General features: G+C 45.1%; 1 protein-coding gene across 1 annotated transcript in view; it reads right to left on the bottom strand.

Moving 5' to 3' along the window:
* Positions 1–8,595: 8,595 nt before the first annotated feature.
* SGPP1 (sphingosine-1-phosphate phosphatase 1) overlaps positions 8,596–20,210 on the bottom strand; it is a 76,505-nt gene continuing 64,890 nt past the window's right edge. The window contains exon 3 of the mRNA XM_086937934.1: positions 8,596–11,125. Coding sequence (XP_086794060.1) covers positions 10,577–11,125 — 549 coding nt within the window. The 3' untranslated portion in view covers positions 8,596–10,576. The remainder of the gene's footprint in view (positions 11,126–20,210) is intronic.

The raw sequence follows: 20,210 nt of genomic DNA, 5'->3' as shown, positions 1-20,210 counted from the left end.
CTTCTGTTGCCGTGATGTACGACCCTCCCCTTGGTGACCCCAGTAAAGGATTCAGGGTATTTTACACGTGGCACGGTGCCACAGGTAACATACAGGAATCTGCTGTAGCATTTATATGCAGCAAGGAGTCTGCTCTTCTGGGCTTACCCCAAGGGTGAAGGGTTAAACATGCTGAGCTAAGTGTGGAGTGCGACTGGCAGTTGCAGTGTGGCAGTGTGACGGGGCTGAAGGCCAGCCATCTAGCTGTCCATTGCAGCAGTGCTAAGTTATACAGCTATAAATTGGGCATCACTAGCCCACCTGTCCTGCAGGTAGATATAGCTTCTTAATGGAGACCCTGTGTTTGGACGTCCCCCATTAAATATCCCTGATCTTTGCTTCCATTTTACAGAAGAAGGCAGGGGGAATATAAAGAGACCAGGTCACAAAATAATGAAGGCGTGGGAGGCTCACCATTTTCGCAAGGGCTACCCTCCACGAGATGGACAGAGGGAGAGTCCTCCAGAATGCCATCTGTGAGTAAATAGAGAAGGTGGCTCTAGTGCTGTTCTCATCATACAGGTCAGCATTGGTACTATACATGTGGACACCTAAGTATTAGAATGTGCTGGTACACCAGGACACTGGGACCCCTCCCAGTGAGTACCTGGTAATTGGAGTAGACCGCGAGAACGGGAAGAGGGCGGATTTCGCGGCATTGACCCTCGGCCCCGATACTACGCAAACCTTGATAATGCAGAGTCTAGCGAGTGGGGTATCACGTGGAGGTCTCTTTCTCTTGCATACAATATGAGGTCATCAGCATATAAGGAGATCGTATGTGTGCTGCCGCCCAGGGAAATACTTATGTCTATCCAGGCACGAATGAACACCGCCAGGGGCTTCACCGTCAGGGAGAAAAGGAGAAAGCCTTACTGGGTCCAGCGACCCACCTGGATAGTGTCAGATATGTAGGGGCCAGTTTTCACACAAATCGTTGGGCGTTTATACAATAGCTGAACCATGCTGAGGAAATAGAGGCCCATGCCGAACCTTGGTAGCACAACAAAGAGGTAGTCCCACTACAGAGAATCAAATGCTCTCTCGAAATCGCCTTTTTATGGGGCTCAGCTCAATCTTTGGCTTGTTGAAGGAAAACCAGAAAGAGGTCAGGAGTTTGGCATGGTCCTGAGGTGGTCCATGACTGACTGCAGTGAGCCTGCCTTCTGCAACCAGTTGAGGCAAGAGACATATGTATTAATGCATTAGAAGTGACTTTATTCTTCGATGTCTGTACCACCAGATTTTCAAACTTAGGATCACTGGGGGTTTGATTTTTGGAATTTGATTCAATGAGTTTTATATAGAGCTGGCTAGCCTCAAGGGTATCAGAACGCTTTACAAGAGGTTACAAAATTACATCAGTTGACAGATTACATAAGTTACTAGTAAAATATTTAAAGAGCATATAAGATGAGATAAATGGAGTGTAGAAGGGTAAGGGGGAAGAAGGAGGGAGATATGATGGAGAGACGAAGGAAAGTCTGCCCCAAACCCGGCAGGTGATGGCCTAGGGGGAGGTCCACAGCCCATCTCCTCATTACCTATCGGGTAGCTCCACCGGGCATCGGCCAACTAGCAAGGTCTCTGTTAAAAAACATTTAAAGAGCCTAGGAAGACGCGATAAATGGAGCGTAGATGGGTAGGGGGGAGGGTAAAGAGCTAGGGGGGATATGACTGAGAGACAGAGGAAAGTCTGCCCAAAGTCCGGCTGGGTAGGTAACGGTAGAGGGGGGGGGGGGGGGGGGGGGAGTCCACAGCTTAACTCCTCTTTAGCTAACAGGTAGCTCCACCGGGCATTGGTCAGTTAGCTGGGTCTCAACGGTCGGAGGAAGATCACATAATTTAAGTCATGATGGGCGAGCCGGGTGGGGGAGCACCCCATGTCTCGCTGGTGTAAGCCCGATGAGCAAGTCCATGGAGTCTGGTGTGGGTGGAGGGGCTTCTTTATTTGCTGCAGTCCGGTGGAGCGAGAAAGGGGTGGGTGGTGGAAGGGCTTCGAGAGTGAGGGGGTGGCCTACGTCGCCCGGGAACAGGTTGACAGACCGAAAGGCATGAGCACGGACCAAGTGGTCATAAGGATATCTCTGTAAGGGCCTCAATCAAAGTTTATAGTAGCTAAGGAGAGTTTGGAATGGATTGAGATACCTCAGCTACCAAATCTGCCTTGGTTTTAATAGCAAGCAACTATAAATCTAGCATCTCTGCTGCGCTTTGCAAAAATACAGCAAAACCGGCAACTTCTTCCATTGGTGTCCAAGGTGGCAAGGCTAACTCTATATCTGTGGATCTATCGATCCTAATGGAAAACAAATTAAATCGAGGGATAACTCATCATTCGTACAGTGAGGAGAGACATGGTTGTTTGCTTCCTAGTCATCATCAGTCTCATAGAGAACATTCTGCATACCATGAACTGCATCAGAGTCAGATCCAAATAATGCCTCTAGCTTCTGATCCTACTGTCATTGAGGAAGAGTCCGACGATTAGAGTCTGGCGTCAAACAGAGTGTCTGCAAATTAGCCACCTCACAGCACAACATACCCCTAGAAGGAGACCCCAATGGTTCGGGGGTGAGAAAGAGGCATTGGATTCCAGTGCCAGCAAAGTCAGCATTGGCATAGATGGGACTGGAAGTATAACTCAGTGTTGGGATGGGTCCAAGGTACAACTCAAACAGGGTCAGTTGGAGCTAAGGGATGACCAAGTGGAAGTCAAATTGGAGCCCCTCCCTGCTCTGTGGGGCCTGAAGGCTTGCCAGAGGGAGCTGGTAGCATCTGAAAGAGCTCCAGCATGGCCTCCTTCAAACCTGCATTTTGGTCTTGGGTAGATGATGACCCGGGGAACTTACAGAACCCCAAAACAAACTGCTTGACTTGATAGGAGTTGGATGATGTTTGAGTGGAGTAGGTATGACCTTTTGAACGACGTCCTTGAGCCTTCTCACTTGATTTCAAGTGGCAGGATGGGTCAAGCCCTGCTTGGCCTTCTTGCCCTTATGACTTGTCTTCAACTTTCCAGAAGACATAGAGCAAGAAAGGAATTCATGGAGGACTGACTCCAAGAACATGATCGCGAGCAGCCCCACGACTTGGAGCAGGATCTATCAGTGTCCTCTCTTTTCCTGTCAAGAGATGCAGCTTCTTCACTTCCCATTCTAAGATGGTCTTCAGGTGCATCAGCGAGTATTTAATGCATGACTTCGAGCTGTGACCAGAGCCCAAGCACCAAAAGTAACACATGCTGTGGGTCCATGACCGACATCTGCTTACAGCAGTCATGGCACAGCTTGAATCCTGTCGTTTTGGGGGAGATATTGTCCCTGGCACACTGTGTACATTTTTAAATCTTGGAAAAACAACAGAGTTAGGAGCAAAGCTCCAGCCCCGGATCTAAATGTGTGGATAGAAAGGAATTGATGTCAGCGCGCAGGGGTGGAACTTATATATGTCTCTGCTTGGACCCTTCCAACACGATGAGGAGTCACCATAGAGCACTATAACTCATAGGAGCATTGCTGAGAAAATTCTCAGGATCAGTCTGGCATCTTGAGATATTATTCAGGTAGGGATCTACGGTTTTAAGAATCCTTAAGAACTTGGAGTCATTTTGGTGCAAATCAACGAGGTTCTTTGGTTAGGAAGCATAACACGTCTGGATGCAGCTCTCTGCATCTTGGGTTAAATGAACTGAGGAATGGTTAGTGGCAACATAATCCCAATAGCAAGGTGCACAATTAAATTGTGTTTCTCAGAGTTAGTCTTTTATCGCTGGGATTGGAAAATAAAAAATCAAGACACAACTCAATGAGTAATGAACACTGCACACCTTCATTTTTTTACTGCAACAAGTTGATGTAGTTTAAAAAATAACTGGAAATGGAGGGTTTCTAAATAATGGAGTATTTAAAAGTAGCTTGCTTGACCACTCAAACCAGTTACATTTTTTTAATTAACAGGCATTCTATGGCAATTTACACAAAACTTGGTTTAAAACAAAAGAAATAGATATCAAGACCCAACTCAAGGAGCAATCATTTTTTTACTTTAACACATTGATGAAGTTCCAAAAATGAAGGGACGTGGTTTTTTTTTTCTTTCAAAGAATGGTGTATTTAAAAATAGCTGGATGATCTCTCATAAAACAGCTCAAACTCAAATTAACAGTCATTAGATGGCAATTTACACAACACTTGGTTTGAACAAAACCAATCAAACAGTAAAATGTTAACATGTGAAAAACAAGGACCATACAACATTGACAACGGTACAGCTGCCAAACAGTTTATGGCACAAACTTCAATAATCTAATCATATTATCTTCTGTGAAATCATTCTTAATCCACGATTTCCATTTTGTAAAAAGATTTTTCTTTTACAAATTCTTACTTTTTGTATTGTAGTACTGCATGTCCGTTTAAATGAGTTTTACAACATTCAGAAATGTCTCAAAATAGAGGCTATTTTGACAGAGTATTACGAACTTATAATTAAATAAAAATATTTTTTTAAGGGATGGGTTACACACAGATCCTTTCAATTCAAAGTTTTTTGACAAAACGAAAATATAGCATGAACATTTGAAAATGTAGAAACAAAAAAGACAGACAATAACAGTAGTACCATTGATAGTGCATTCACTCACCAGTATATTGTAAACCACCACAACAAATGCATGTGAAACACGACAAACTTGTGATAATGCACAGAAAATGCTTTTATAAAACTAACTAAAATTACTGAGTACAGAATGCGTCCTGCAATGTAGCTGCCATTTTCCTACAATGAAGGTAAAACTTGGTCACGTAAATGGACCTTAAATCTTTTATTTCGTAAACGAATGACATGGCTTGCATAATGTGGTTTAGACTACATTGCGTTATTGAATACAAATACCAGCCCATTGCCCATCTTAACATTTAACATTCAGGCTCTATATGCCATTTCATAAGATGCTGAAAAAGCATAAATCAAGCTTGGTTCAGAACCCCTCAAGAGTGCTATCGCCAGTAAAATACACAAACGTTCCCAAGCTAACACCCACGGCTGGCCATCATGCAAAGAATGGATAGAGTAAGTGGGTCTGCTGCTGCTTCTAGTTTAGCAGGAATATAACAAAAATATGTATTTAACCTATGCATGTATTTTAACCAGTAGCATGCCGTTGGCTGACACGAACACTATCTCCAGGGTGCTGCGCACGACCAACGGCTGACGCAGCCCCGCCCACTGTGTCTAACGCCCGCACTGCGGCGGAATGTCCGCCGCGGTAAATGGGTTAAAAGTCTGTACTGGCATTTCTTTCTAAATAAACATATACAAAAAAGATTATTTTTGGGATCCTTCTAACAAGGCTGTATAAATAGTACAGTTATCTCAGCAGCAAGTCTACAGAGGAGGATGACCAACTCTTTCGACTGATACAAAACACTGGGTAGTCTCGATTTCTGTCAATCAATTAAAACCAGGAGCTGCCACACTGGACTAAGGTTAGAAAAGATCGTATTAGACTTTATATCTGCACACATCATTAACACACTATCTATTTAGAACGTTGTATAAACTTTACTATACAATACAAAATCATAGAACCATCTGGCAATTTCAGTATTTGCAACGTAATTCCTGTCATTTGTTTCCCCAACTTTACAAGCTAAAAGGTTCTCAATTGGCAAGGACCGCCTTCATTCTCCGACAACTTTAAGGTGGGATCGATGTAGATAAAGCTGGGTTACTTTATCTGAATGCATTAGCACATTTGCAAACACAATTTAGTAAATTAATCAAAAACTATTTATATTTAACTTCCTCAGGACAACCATCACTTCCAAGGAAAACACGTCGGCTAACGTTTAAAAATAAACAAAATTCTAACGCTTCAAAAAAGAAATATGTTTACAACAAAGCTTCCTAGATCAACTTGCGCAAATTGAGTGCTTATATTTATTATTTATATTCACTCACTCTAGCCACAGCCAAGTGTTCTTTCCTCATATTCCCAAACAGCTGGATAGTTGCAGTGCTTCTTTTCAGTTTTTTTGGCTCGTTCTACTTGTTTATGAAGGGATTCAAAAACCCTCCCCTTTTATTCTCGTCACACTGTGGTTCCCACATCACCATTTCTTTTCAATCCAGAATTGTACATTATTACACTATATAGACAAATACATTTTATAGCCTGTAGAGGACCTGAATCCACCATACAAATTGTGTAGTTTGAATAATGATGGATTGATTTAGTGAAAAAATACAATTATCTATTTGTGCATTTTATAGTCCTTTGGAGGACATAGTAATTTGTCCAATCACACATTTATTGTACCGACTCGTGTGTTTCACCTAAATATTCTTCTGTTACATTTAAAGCATATCCTCGATCACGTGTAGCCATGCGCTCTAACACTATTCCCCTTCCTACACTTTGGATACTACCAAAAATGTTGGAGGATTCCACGGTTTTCTGAAGTTCCTTTGGGTGATTGAACTGATAGCTTTCGTCTTTGTCCTTATCTGCAAATTATCAAGAATCTGTTTTTGCAAGCATGTTGTGCTATTAATATGTCTCAGTTGACACAGACATTACAAAAGGTAAATTACAAATTAATGTTTGATAGTTTTCAGTTTAGTTTCCCCAAACATATGTCCTACAAGTATGTTACATTGATAATATTTACCCATATATGTCTTTGGGCTGTATCTTCCATTTTAAGTGTAATGGTGATTATCAATAGACTGGCTTCTCACCACTCAAGTCTTTTAATGATTTAGACCACTTGTATGTTGGACATGAACCTAATACCAAGCAAACGTCTGGAATATTGCTAATTATATCACAGTGTCTTTGAACAATTATTTTACTCTGACCCAGTCCGATTCCCCTGGTAAGCCAATTTTTTCAACATTGCCAACAATTAATATTGACATTACAATGTGACGAAAAAGTGCTAGGATTAAAAAATGCACAAGGAGATATCTTGATAATTGGATAACGACAGATTGATTTACTGAAAAAGTAATGGAAACTAAACAGCGGAGAGGTGGGATTGGTCCCATGGGAGCCTGCAAAATAAATGTATGTAGGTAGTAAAATAATGCACAACTCTTAAATGAATACAAGGAGCAACTTAATATTGCTGAAACAATGTGAAGAACAAGCGAGGGGAGAAGAGCTGAACCCCTGTAACAGAAGGGGCAAAACGAAAAAAGCAGTCTGGAAACACTTTATTTATAAAAATGCATTGAAAATAAAGAAAGAGCCTGACTGTGGAGTACAGTAGAGGAGAGAAAGACTAATAGTATAGAAACTAAAAAGGACTAGTATGTCCAGTCGTGAGCAAGACTCCAGCTGGTAGAAAAGCATCTTCTTTATGCATCGTCAGTTAACTGGTGTAAAATAAATAAATTAGTAGTACTGGTTTAGTACCCGTTTTATTTTTTGGGAAGTGGTTTGTATATACATCTGGCCTACAAGGATTTGATATAGTTAAAATATTTTAACTATATTATTTTATACTGTGGTTAAGGCGCTGTGCAGATTTGCAGCCTATTATCACTGAATTGTGCCAGCATATCTAGAGAGAGAGAGAGTGTGCAAGTTAGTGCTAGGGCCAACAAAGTTGTGGTGTCATGAGAAAGTACGGAGGTTAGTGAACATTTCCAGAATCAGTAGATCACATCTCATTATTGAACAAGTTTACCTGATCCCTGTTTTTTGATTACGTACAAGAAAGGTTTTTAGGCTTCCCATTGGCTGCTCTGGGCATCATTAAAGAATTGCGGAAACAAAACCTTTCAAATGGGAGAGGCAATTACAGGTAGGATTTTTTGTTAAGTGATACAGCTTTTAATACCTCTACAGTGCAAAAACACGTAAGTAATTATACCCCCTCAGACAAAGACTGTCTCACTGACCTTTGATGATCACTTTGAACCAAACTGTTCATATGTTGAGGGTAGTCAATAAAATAAATTGGGAGTAAGAATATTCCGGAGAGATGGGTGGTTGCCGGAAATTAAAAACACTCAATGTTCCACAGGTCATGTCTCACACGGCAAAAAAATTTAATACAGCAAATAAAAGTTCTTCAAATTTACAAGCCGGACTGAAACTGAATTCACTCAGTTTCTTTTGCTAGTCTGGTTTATTTTGTGTGGACAGGTTTGGGAAATGGAATATGTGAAATGCACCCGGAAGCAGGATAGTTCTAGAATGCAGCAAGGTGGTAGGGGGTCTAACGAGTGGCTTGTAAACATCACGAAAATTAAGGGATGATATTAAAAGACGATAACAGACCATACCAGTTATGAATTTCTGATAATACATATTACTTGAAAACCCACTGGCTGAAATCCATAGCTCACAGTAATTATTTCAATGTAAATTAGGGGGTTGAAACCACTTAATGTACGGTCAATAACAGACAAATATTCATATATGTTAATGGTCATATACAGGTCTACAAAAGAAAAAAAGAGAAAATAATCAAGACATATACAAAAAAATGATGAGATGGAGTAAGATACCTTTTAAAGAGGCATTAAAATAAAACTCATGTATGAAATAAAGAGCACTATAGTTCAATGCTCTTGTTGTTTATTCAGAAAAGACCAACTAAAATAGGTCTAGTACCAAAGTTTCAAATGCAGACTATTCATAGGACCACCATCAGCCCTATATAGTTTTATTCTTTATGTACATTCAAAGTAAACACATTAAGTGGTGCAGCTGTAAACAAGGAAATGCAGTAAGGCCACTGTGAAAACATCAACATCCCAAAAACTAAACAAAAATCAACCAGGATTGTTATCACTTCCTTGTTAAAATGATCTGCAGTTTCTTCAGGTTCATTTTACTCCAGGAGAACAAAACCTTAAAAAATGTTTGGTAAACAATTTGTGCAATTGTATGTGCGCGTACCGTGAGACAGGCTGGTGAAACCATTAAAAGACCCAAAAAATCATTTACCTTGTGACGTGATCTGTGCAGATCTTATCAGCTACAGTTTGTGAATCTTTGTGAACTTGTGGTTGCTGTTCCTAATGAGGCGAGCCTTTGCCTAAATGCAACTTTCTGCCACAATATGGCGTGTGGGAATCGGTCTCTATTGTTCCAGCTACATAAACATGTTATTCATGCAGTGTAGGAAAATTGTAACAAGTTACAGAAAAAGTAAATCACAGTGTCTTTACTGTGACAATTTGGGGGCAGAAATGAGTTCCATCTGTGATGAAAGGGATCGTGTAGGCTTAAATAATATTTGCTGAAAAGCATTATTGCACATCCGTTATGAGACTTCCATTATCCAAGTACACTAAAAGTACCAAGTAGCAAGAAACAACGCTTTGTTTAGCATGTCTATTATAAAACAATGCTACTCGCAACCCTGTAACTATTGTAATTTTTACTATGGCTAAAGCGACATCCTAACTTCGAAACATATTGCCCTTTACTAACTTGTGACATACAAACTTACAAACGTTCAAACTGTGATGCCTTACAATAGTTTATTTTATTGTAAGCCCCAGATACCTTTAGATTATACTCTTCTAAGTCTGTCCTTGCCTTCCTCCCTGAGCATAACCATTTCTAGGTAGACACAAACTTGTCGTTAAGAGTAAACATATGCTGTTCACTGAATGTGGTTTATATGTAAAGTGAGCTGTAATGCAGCTCAAATAAACCTTCCATGATGAGGTTAACCGATAGGTCCTTTCCCTATGAAATTTACGTTTTCAATTTGACTCTCTCCTTAAGAAACAAAACTAAATTTGAAAAAAATAATACACATTTAATTTTTCCTCAAAAGGTTGATGGTAGAATGGCTTGAGACTTAAATCCATTCTTTACCATTTGGAAATTCGAGATTTAACTAGGCGTTAATAATGTGGTTTCCAATCCAAAACACGTAATTTGTTATTTACATTCCCATGGTCCGATTTTACACTTTGCTTTTATCTGCCATCTAGGTTTAGGGAATACAAATCCGCACACAACTCCTGGGAACATACCATGCAGTTCAATCAGCTTCTCCAAGCTGCATACTTTGCATCTATAACTATGGAATACTTAATATGAAGCAAGTAATAGAAACAACTTAACTAAAATATATATATAAAAATACAATTTGCCAGATTTATTTTTAACTCGGTAGTCCTATTTCAGATCACAGTTTACATGGCATCTGTTAGTTAAGCAAAATAAAGGCACAATCATTAAGCTGTTAAAGTACCTGCAGCAAGTAGCATTTGTGGTCATACCTTGAACCAAAGCCTGCCTCCTAGATCACAAGTGCAAAGAAATATACATTTTATAAGAGGAAATGACTGCTTGCTCGATCCAGTGCAAAGGTATGCCATGTAAATCGTCTGTAGGAAGTTGGGACAAAACAAGCAATTGCATAATAGTGGTTTCTTGCCCAGTAACTGGTAATTAATGTGGAGAATGTTAAAAGAAGGCCTCCAAGATCTTCCATTATTCAAAATGTGCACCAACTTGAGTGGTTATCAGTTCTGGCCTTTGGACTGTGAATATGCCTTTTTACAAACCAATTAGAGTAAAAACGTAAGGTACTAGAAAAATAACACTAAACCCAACCATTCCATAGGGGATATATCGATAAGGAAGCTCCACCTCCATATGTTGCCGTGCCATCCGAATATCGTCACATGGTATGTTGAAGATTTTGCAGGTCAGAAGGATTGTAGCCTTTCTCACGATACCTCTTACCAAGAGCAGTAGAATTACTCCAATTATAAACTTAAGCACAACTTTTCCAAAGAGAGTCAGCGTAATAGGTGCAGGATTAAAAGGCAACTGATCTGGTGATGGATCAATCATTAGTTCCAACAAGTAATTAAGGTGAGAACCACATGCAATGCCAGCCCCGCTGCCCAGGATCTCAGCTGTATCACCACGTGAAGTGCTCCAGGTGTCAAGAGTGAAGGAAAATATACCCATGGCCAAATGAAGACCGATGATAATTATTGGTGCATACTTGTACGTTAGGTTGAAGTTGTCAATCAGTTCTAATGCAGGATGGAAGACCACCATGATGAGAATAGCATACAGAAATCCAGCAATCACGTCCTGTTTAGTGAGAAAACAGAAATGAGACTTAATTTAGGAGCATGTAAACCACATGCGAGACCCACCGTATAAATGTAGGTATGCTGTATATACAGGAGATCATAAATCCACTAATAAAATATACAAACATTTATTACATTTCCCAAGCTAAAAAATAAACACATTAGCAGCTTAATTAGAAAGGGTGGTTACAGTGTGTATATGGCTTAAAATATTTGATAATTGCAATATTTTGAAAAATTAAACCCAAACATTTGTCTGGAAACATGGTCTTAAAATTCCCAATTAGTTTCTAAAGCTGCATAAACAGATCTCCCAACTGATTCTTTACACGCATCAACCTCATATCAACAATTATCAAATTATCTGATTCCCTTCCTTGGTAGGTGGTCCTTCCAATGGCTTAATATTATTGTTTGAATTACTCATGGTCTTGTCTTAAACCAATATTTTCGTCCCTTAACATTCATGTTACTACCAAATGAGCTTACAAACAGTTATTCATCAGGTTCTATCACTAATTCCCATTGCATTACATAGTCTTTAAAAATCCACCCCCTCCTCCGCCCCAAAAAAAGAACTGCACTATGGGCATGTCTACATCTTATGTTACCATATACCTTCATGTAATCCTCTCTGCTTGCATTCTTTATTCATTCAAGGGCAATGCTAATCAACAATGGCCCGAATTCACCTCGGAGGAAAACGCTGACACCATGAAGTCTTTCGACCCCTACCCCCACCCCCACCCCACCTACTCCAGAGGACAGCATCCCATAAGGAACATGCTCACGCCAATTCTGAATGGCATCTATTCTGCAACCTTCCCCAATGCTTGTAAACATGCAACTTAAGAAACCATCTGTGAACCCTTCAAAGTTCGCCAACTATGGATCCTGCTATCATTACCAGCCAAGTCTTACACCGTGGCCCTCATCCTCCTATGCTTCTCGGCAGCATTTGACATAGTCCCCACCCAATCGTCATCCAGCGTCTACACAACATCGGAATTCAAGGAAACGCACTCTGGTGGGTCTGCTGTTTCCAGACTGGAAGGACCCAGTCAGTCAACTTGGCACCGTACACCTCGGATGCCTGTGATCTCATCAGCAAAGTTCCTAAAGCAGGTGTGCATTTTGTCCATGGGACAAGTAGGCCCAACCCCCTGCAGCACAAACCCTTTGGCTGCCAGTTGACAGTACCACATTGTGGGTCAGGGAAGGGCATTCTCTACAATTAAGGTTAAGTGTGTGTTATATGTAATATGTGTGTTAATGCTGTTCAAACTTGTATATATGGTTCATTAACGCAAAGCCTTTATTATTAGGGTGAGCACTAAAAGTACATGTTTTAAGCTCAGCCTGCACTACTAACAGTGGTTCCAGTATAAAAGTGTACACACATTTTCAAAGTTTAATAATATGAGGCTCTGTATAATGCACCCAGAATGCTCTGATTATATGCAAATATTTGCAGAAGCTTGAAAGCAAAAGTGATGATCATTTGCTTTCAAAATAAAACGTTCACAACGAAATGCATGTAAGAAAAGCAAACATTTAGCTAAACTACTGTAAGATTTTAGGTAGCGTATCTTTGCAGCATCATTTAGTAACATGTTGATGTATGTTAGTATTTCCCGGAAATATTCAGAATGGAATATTAGTGTAACCAGCTTAAATACGAATATGGAAAACAAGAACAAACAAGCATTGGCAAAGCTAGTGGGTCTGAAATTGGTGGTCAGCCTTTTGGTTTTGTCAAGGCGGGACTTGTTTAGGCATGGTTTTTGTAAAACCTTAACAGTGTGGGAGCTGCTGGGTCCTCAGCATTCTAACAAGTATTGGCAAAAGCAAAACAAAAAAATGTTGTTCTCAGCATACATTGCTACAGCGGTTCTGGGCACTGAACAAAACTACTTTGTGTGCCAATATGCTTCTTCTAAAAGAGCAAAATACTGTCACTTACAGGGACGCCAGCTGCTAGACAGAGAGAGACAGAATAAAAAGCAAAACAAAAGGTCATGGTTAACGCCAGGCCTAATTAGAGGCCCAATTATTAAAGAGAGTCTCAAAAGTGCATCCATGGTATATATCCTTGCATTACGTGCATATGTACAGTTTGCAAGAATTTACAAAAATGTACAGAAGTAGGCCAAGAAACAGTACTCCCAGAAAATATTTGTGAACTGCATTTTAGCATGAGCAAATATGCAGGTGTAGATTTGCTTATGTGAAAATCTGAATGTTTTCAAGATCACTTTTTTCCCCAACCCTGGAGAAGTTTTAAGTCTGCCACTGTCAGTAGGAAATTTTCAACTGTTCTCAGTATGGGAAATGATTAGAGAAGAATTGGTGAAAACCCTTACAACATGCATTTTAGTAGGTTTGCACAGACTAAAAAGGGCATTCCAACCCTGGAACTATTGCTTACCACTACCTTCAGCCCCAGTATGTAGACCTGCAGAAACATAGCAGCATAAGGGAATTGCTAGTATTCAAACACTACTATGGTATGAACCCTGGCATAATCAGAGAGGCTATATCAGAACTCCTATATAATGAGATGCTGCGTAATTTGTTGCCGCATTACATGGCACAAAGGGGACAAGTGGATTTTGTTACAGGACAAGTAGATTTATTAAGCAGTCTGCCCCATGGAATTCCACACCCCTGCCTGTTGCCCTGGTTGAATGGGCACGCAGCCCCACAGGAGGCTCCTTCTTGGCCAAGGAGTAACAAGCTTTGATGCACAGAATGACCCACCGGGAGATGGTACGTTTGTGCACAGCCCAACCTTTTTTGGGGCCCACATAACCAACAAAAAGCTAATCATCCACCCAGAACTGCTGTGTACACTGCAGACAGAACGCAAGCGCACGTTTTGGGTCCAGACGGTGGAGCCTCTCCTCTTCCCTTGAAGGATACTGAGGCAGAAAGAAGGTGGGCAAAGTGATGGTCTGCCCGATGTGGAAGGGCGTGACAACCTTTTGCAGAAAAGGACGGGTCCTTAAAACTACCTTGTCCGGAACAGAAAGGAAAGGAGGTTTAGACGGAAGGGCCTGGAGCTCTCTCACTCTTCTAGCAGAGGTGATAGCACCAGGGAAGCAGTCTTTAGAGTGAGAAGATGCAAGGGACAGTTATAAAGGGGCTCAAAGGGATCGCACATCAGAAAAGTCAAGACCAGATTTAACTCCCACTGAGGCATTATGAAGGGTACGGGTGGAAACGCGTGCGTAATGCCCTTAAGAAACGGTTAACAACCGGGGACTTAAAAAGAGAAGGCTGATCTAGAAGCCGTAGAAAGGCGGAGATAGCCGAAAGATAACCTTTGATAGTGCCCAGAGCAGAGCCCTGCTGGGCCAAAGAGAGAAGGAACAGAAAAACTTCAGAAAGAGAGGCAGAAAGGGGATCCACAGCCTTTGATGTGCACCATGCCACAAATCTGTTCCACCTGCAGGCGTATACCGTTTTGGTGAAGGTACGCGTGGCTGCCAGAATGACATCACAGACTTCGGGAGGAAGATCAAAAGGTGTTAACTGTTCCAAGCATGGAGGTGGAGGCTGGACAGGTTTGGGTGGAGGACTGTCCTCTGCTGCTGCAACAGAAGATCCTCCCGAAGCGACAGACGGATTGGGAGATCAATGCTCATACTGAGTAGCTCAGGATACCATACTCTTCAAGCCCAGTCCGGAGCCACAAGAATGACTTGAGCCCGGTCGCGCCTGATCTTCTTCAGCACTCTGGGCAGAAGTGGTATAGGCAGAAAGGTGTACAATAGACGGCAGCTCCACTCGCGATGAAAAGCGTCTCCGAGTGAGTGCCGCCTAGGAAATTCCAACGTGCAGAACTGATGACATTGCATGCTCTCTTTGGTGGCGAATAGATCTAACCAAGGCTCTCCCACCGCAGAAAGAGACCTTGTGCCACGACTAACTTCAGATGCCATTCGTGATCCACCATGCACTGGCGGTTGAGCTCGTCCGCCCTGGCATTCAGAGAACCTGCAGGTGTTGAACCACCAAGGTAATGCCTTGATGTTCCAGCCAAGTCCATAGGCGCAGAGCCTCCCGACGTGGGGTGTACGACCCCACCTCGCCCTGTTTGTTGCAATACCACATGGCAGTGGTGTTGTCTGTGAACACCTGCACCACACTTCCCCCGAATAGAGGAAAAGAATGCCTTCAGTGCAAGCCGGATCGCCCAAAGCTCCAAAAGGTTGATATGGAGCCGGGACTCCGCCGGAGACCAGAGACCTCTGATCTCCGCCTCTCCCATGTGGCCTCCCCTTCCCAAGAGGGACGCATCCGTCACCAGTGTGTGCTCCGGTTGGGGAAGGGAGAGGAATCTGCCAATCGCGATTCGTGAGCTACCACTGCAACTGTCGTGCAGCGCCCTCCGAGATCTGGACGTGATTGGACAGGTTGCCCTGATGCTGTGCCCACTGGAACTTCAGGTCCCACTGCAGAGCCTGCATATGCCACCAGACGTGTCACTAGCAGGATGCAGGAGGCAATCATGCCCAGAAGCCGGAGGGTCATCCTGACAAACCCGGGACAGAGCCTGAAAGAGCGGAATCAAAGCCTTAATATCCCGGACTCGCTGGCCGGGAGGATAAACCCGTAACAGTGTTGAATCCAGAACCGCTCCGATGAAGGGGAGCTTCTGAGAGGGACTCGGGTGCGACTTTGGCACATTGATGAAGAACCCCAGCAAATGCAGGAGGTCGGCCGTAGTCTGGAGGTGGGTGACGACAGCCTGGGGCGAGCCCGCCTTCAACAGCCAGTAGTCCAGGTAGGGAAAACTGACACCCCAGACCTGCGCAGATGAGCTGCGACCACCGCCATCACCTACGTGAACACCCTAGGGGCACTGGTAAGGCTGAAGGGGAGCACGGCAAACTGAAAATGCTCCTGGCCTACCGTGAACCACAGGTAGCGCTGATGGGCCGGCAGGACAGGGATGTGAAAATAAGCGTCCTGCAAGTCCAATGCTACCATCCAGTCTCCAGGGTCCAGAACAGCCAGGAATTGAGCCAGAGTCAGCATCTTGAACTTCTCCTTCCGATGGAAGCGATTGACGTCCCGGGGGTCCAAGATGGGGCACAGGCCCCCCTGTCTTTCTTGGCGACCAGAAAGTAGTGGGGATAACAACCACTCCCTTCTTACTGACCAGGAACACACTTGATGGCCCCCTTGGCCGGGAGCCAAATGATCCCCCCAACATGCGGTGGCACCGAGGTAGCATGGCTGGAGGGGAGGACAGAAAGCAGAGTGAGTAACCGTGGCAGTTTATCTGCAGCACCCACTTGTCCAATGTAATTTCGTGCCAGTGGTGGAGGTCCCTGCCACCCACCGGCGTGGGGTGCTCCCTGAAGCTCTGATTAGTTAGGCTTCGGGCGGAAACGGCGGGGGTGGAAGTGGACTGGTCGGCGCTGGTTACCAGACCCGCCCCTACGAAATCCACGGCCGCGCCTGGTTCTGCACAGGCTTGCTGGAAAAGCGTGCCTGGGTGCCCCTGCCCTGGCCACGAAAGGAATGAAACTCAGGCGTGGCTGAATTCTTTGTGGAAAGACCCAAAGACTTGGCTATGGCCCGAGAGTCTTTAAAGCGCTCTAGGGTATTATCTGCCTTATCGCCAAAAAGGTGGGAGTTATCAAAGGGCATGTCCATGAGCGAGCCCTGGCCTTCGGGTGAAAACCCAGTGGAACGCAACCAGGCGTGGCGCCGCAATGCCACAGTAGTGGAAATTGCCCTGCCCAACGAATCAGCGGTGTCCAAAACACACCTGACGCAATCGCTAGGGAAATGACAGCCTGGACCTCCTCAGCACTGAGGCAATACCTCGGCTACCAAATCCCACACTGTGTGGAAGTAATGGCCCAACAAGCAGGCGGTGTTAACCAACTGCAACCCAAAGCTGGCTGAGATAAACCTCTTGCCAAATTGGTCTAACTCTAGCCTTTTAGAGTCCTTATCAGGCGGAGCCGTGGGAAAGGCACTCTGCGATGTCGAGGCCTGGATGACCAGGCTCTCAGGCGTGGGGTGAGTGGTCAAGAAGGCGGGATCACCAGGCGCCTGAGCGACGACGCCTAGTGAAATTTTTATCCACCAGCGCCCCCGAGGCCAGGCGCAACCAAGTGCCCAAGAGGACTTCGGTGAGAGCCTCATTAAAAGGGTTAGACGGCGTAGACGCTGTCTGGAGCACCTCTGTAAGAAGGTTGGTCTTAAGGGCCACCGTAGGGAGGTAGAGATGGAGAGCCTACGTAGCCCGACACAGCACCACGATGTAGGAAGCGCCCTCCTCCATAGGAGGTGGAGGAGAGGCAAACTCGAGTCAGAAGACACATCAAGCTCGCCCGCATCTTGAAGGTTGTCTACCCAATCCTGCTCGGAGTCATACTGCCGGGCAAGGGGGCCCTCAGAGCCGTACCAGTCCTCGTCCGGCTCCTGAGTAGAGGGAGCCGGCTGCAGCGGAGCCAGAGAGGGGGTGCTAGGGGCGTCTGAACGACGCAGAAAACGGCACCAATCGGTGCCGAGCCGTATCCCAATACGGATCCCAGGTCGGAACGAAATGGTCTGAGAACCGGGGCAGGGGTGGGAGAAACGGCACCCATTGTGTCGCCTCTGGCAGGGCCGGGGCCGGAGGCAAGGGAGGCGCCGGAGCCAGCGGCGCTGCTCCTTGTGGCGCCAGGGCTGGAGGTGCAGGATCCTGTGGCGCCGGGGCTGGCACCGGAGGCAGTGCCGCTGGGCCAACAGGATCTGGACACTGGACCGCGGGACCCAAAGGCGCGCCAGCAGGAGCCCGGGGCCTAAAGAGGCAGTCCATGGCAGCAAGAAACTCTTGCATCTGTTCGGGAGTCGCCGACGGACACGGGTATAGCGGGTAGGCCCCGGGACTCCCAGGCTCCAGAGGAACCGCAGGGGCGGAGCCTCTGTCCCCCTCGTCCACCTCCGGGGAGCGGCGGGGGGACGTCGGAGAGCGAACACGCTTCTTCGACTTCTTTTTATGGCGTAGCTTACCGGAATCTGAAGGTGAAGACTTAGAGCCCGAGGAGCGACGGCTCCGATCCAGCGAGCGGTCTCGTGAACAGCCCCTAGACTTGGAGCAGCGGTGAGAGGAGTGCCGGACCTCCAGCAATTTCCGGCGCCGCTCCCTCAAGGCCTTCAGGCCATGGCTCGACAGTCCCGGGAGTCACAGTGGGTCTTCAGGCAGTAGAGGCACACATCGTGGGGGTCCGCCACCGACATGTTACGGCGGCACGACCCACAAGACCTAAATCCCGGCATCCCTACGTGCACCAGGAGACAAGAGGAGTCAAAAAGCAGTCAAAAAATTACTGAGGTTTGTGCTCAATCCAGATCTGCGCTTTCGATGCGGAAAAAGAAAGAACTGACGTCAGCGCACATGGGTGGCCCCTAAGTAGTCTCCGTGACGTCATCTCGGCAAACACGACGCCAGTGACGGACAGGGAGTCGCACGATGCCACCTACTGGCGCGCAGGGGTACTGCTAAGAAAAAACTTTCTGGATCCAGTCCGACACCTGGGGGAATATTCTAAGGTAAAGAATCTATCACTAATGTGTCTCTTTCAGATATGGACGATAGAGTGATTGGTCCATGTGAGTTCTGTGGTGTGGCTGTAGATTGCGTGGTTGCGGAGGTGACAATGGGGTCCAATGTTTGTCCTGCGGTGTCCGTATGGTCGGGGACAATCGGAATCAGTCCAAGGCTTTTCATGCTGCCGAGGAGGTGGGTGGTATTGTAGTCACGGAGGTCATTGATGCGAAAGTTGAGGTCGTCGAGGAAGATGTAGTACTTGGAATACAGGGCTAAGGATGCAATGCAGTTGCAAAAGGTGGCACGAGGGCCCGGGGTCATATACAATGGTGCCTCTGATGGTTGTATTGCCGTCCGTATAGAGTTTGAAATGGAGGTGTTCCATGTGGGTGGTTTCATCGTCTGTGGTGGTGCACTGTAAGACTTCTCTGTGTATGCACCCCCCCCCCCCCAGTTTGTTGGTACTGTCCCGGTAATTGATTGTGAATCTGTTGGGGAACACTGTGCGATGTCAGGGGCAGAGAGTGGGTTGAGCCAGGCCTCAGTAAGGAAGACGATGTCAGGTGTGTGGTGATTAGGTCCCATAAATTGGTGGAGTGCTTGCCCATTAAGCGCATCTTGAGGAGTAGGTCGTGGAGTCAGTGGCTTGTTTCTCGTATTGTGAGGCAAAGGGTCAGGGTGTTGCTCAAGGGTGGTCCGGATGTGGAAGTGATGGTGCAGGAGAAGATGCATCTGGCGCAGGAGAACGGTTCTAGTGTAGAGTGCGGAACGGCATTGCAGCAGAGTTCGGTGTGGCAGCCGGTGTTCATGGAGAGGATGAACGCGGTGCAGTAGATTTCGGAGGGCCGGGGACCAGTTGACCTGGCTCTGGTCGCAGTCCAGATGCAGACAGGCTTGCCTTTGGCATGCCTGCTGCATGCCTCCTCTGCATGCCCGTCCTGCGGCCTCCATTAAGTATGTTCTGGGAGAAGGGAGGGGTGCTGGGAGGTGGTCGGCGGGCAAGGCAGGAGGCGGCAGAGAGTTTAGCAAGAGGCGGGAACGGGCACGAGGCAGAAAATCGGGGAAAACAAAAGCAAGAGGGGAGTCAAGAGAAGCAGCAAGAAAACAAAAATGAGGAGAATCGGAAGTGGCAAGAGAAGAAGTGGAAAAATAAAGAGAAGAATCAGGGAAGTGGCTAGAGAACAATAAGTGGCAAGAGAGCAACGAGAGGAGAATCAGAGAAGTGGCAAGAGAGCAAAGAGAGGAGAATCAGAAAAGTGGCAAGAGAGCAAGAAAGATGGCAGAATAGGCAAGCACACAGGACAAGGCTGTCACAAGGATAAAACCAACAAAAGAACATCAGACAGATTCCCCTTGTAGGGGTCAGTGTCCCGGAATCTCACCAGGTCACAAACTTTCTTTCCTAGAGCCCATAGTAGATAGATTTTGTAGAACAGTACATGGCTGTGAGAATTACGTCCACCACTTCAGCCGGCAAGTAGAATGCAATCAATTGTCGCCACTCAATCTAAACGCATGGAGGTGTAAA

This window comes from Lissotriton vulgaris, chromosome 9 (assembly GCF_964263255.1).
Source record: "Lissotriton vulgaris chromosome 9, aLisVul1.2, whole genome shotgun sequence".
Classification (NCBI taxonomy): domain Eukaryota; kingdom Metazoa; phylum Chordata; class Amphibia; order Caudata; family Salamandridae; genus Lissotriton; species Lissotriton vulgaris.
Note: the sequence above shows the minus strand (reverse complement) of the source record. Positions and strands in the feature narration are given on the sequence as shown.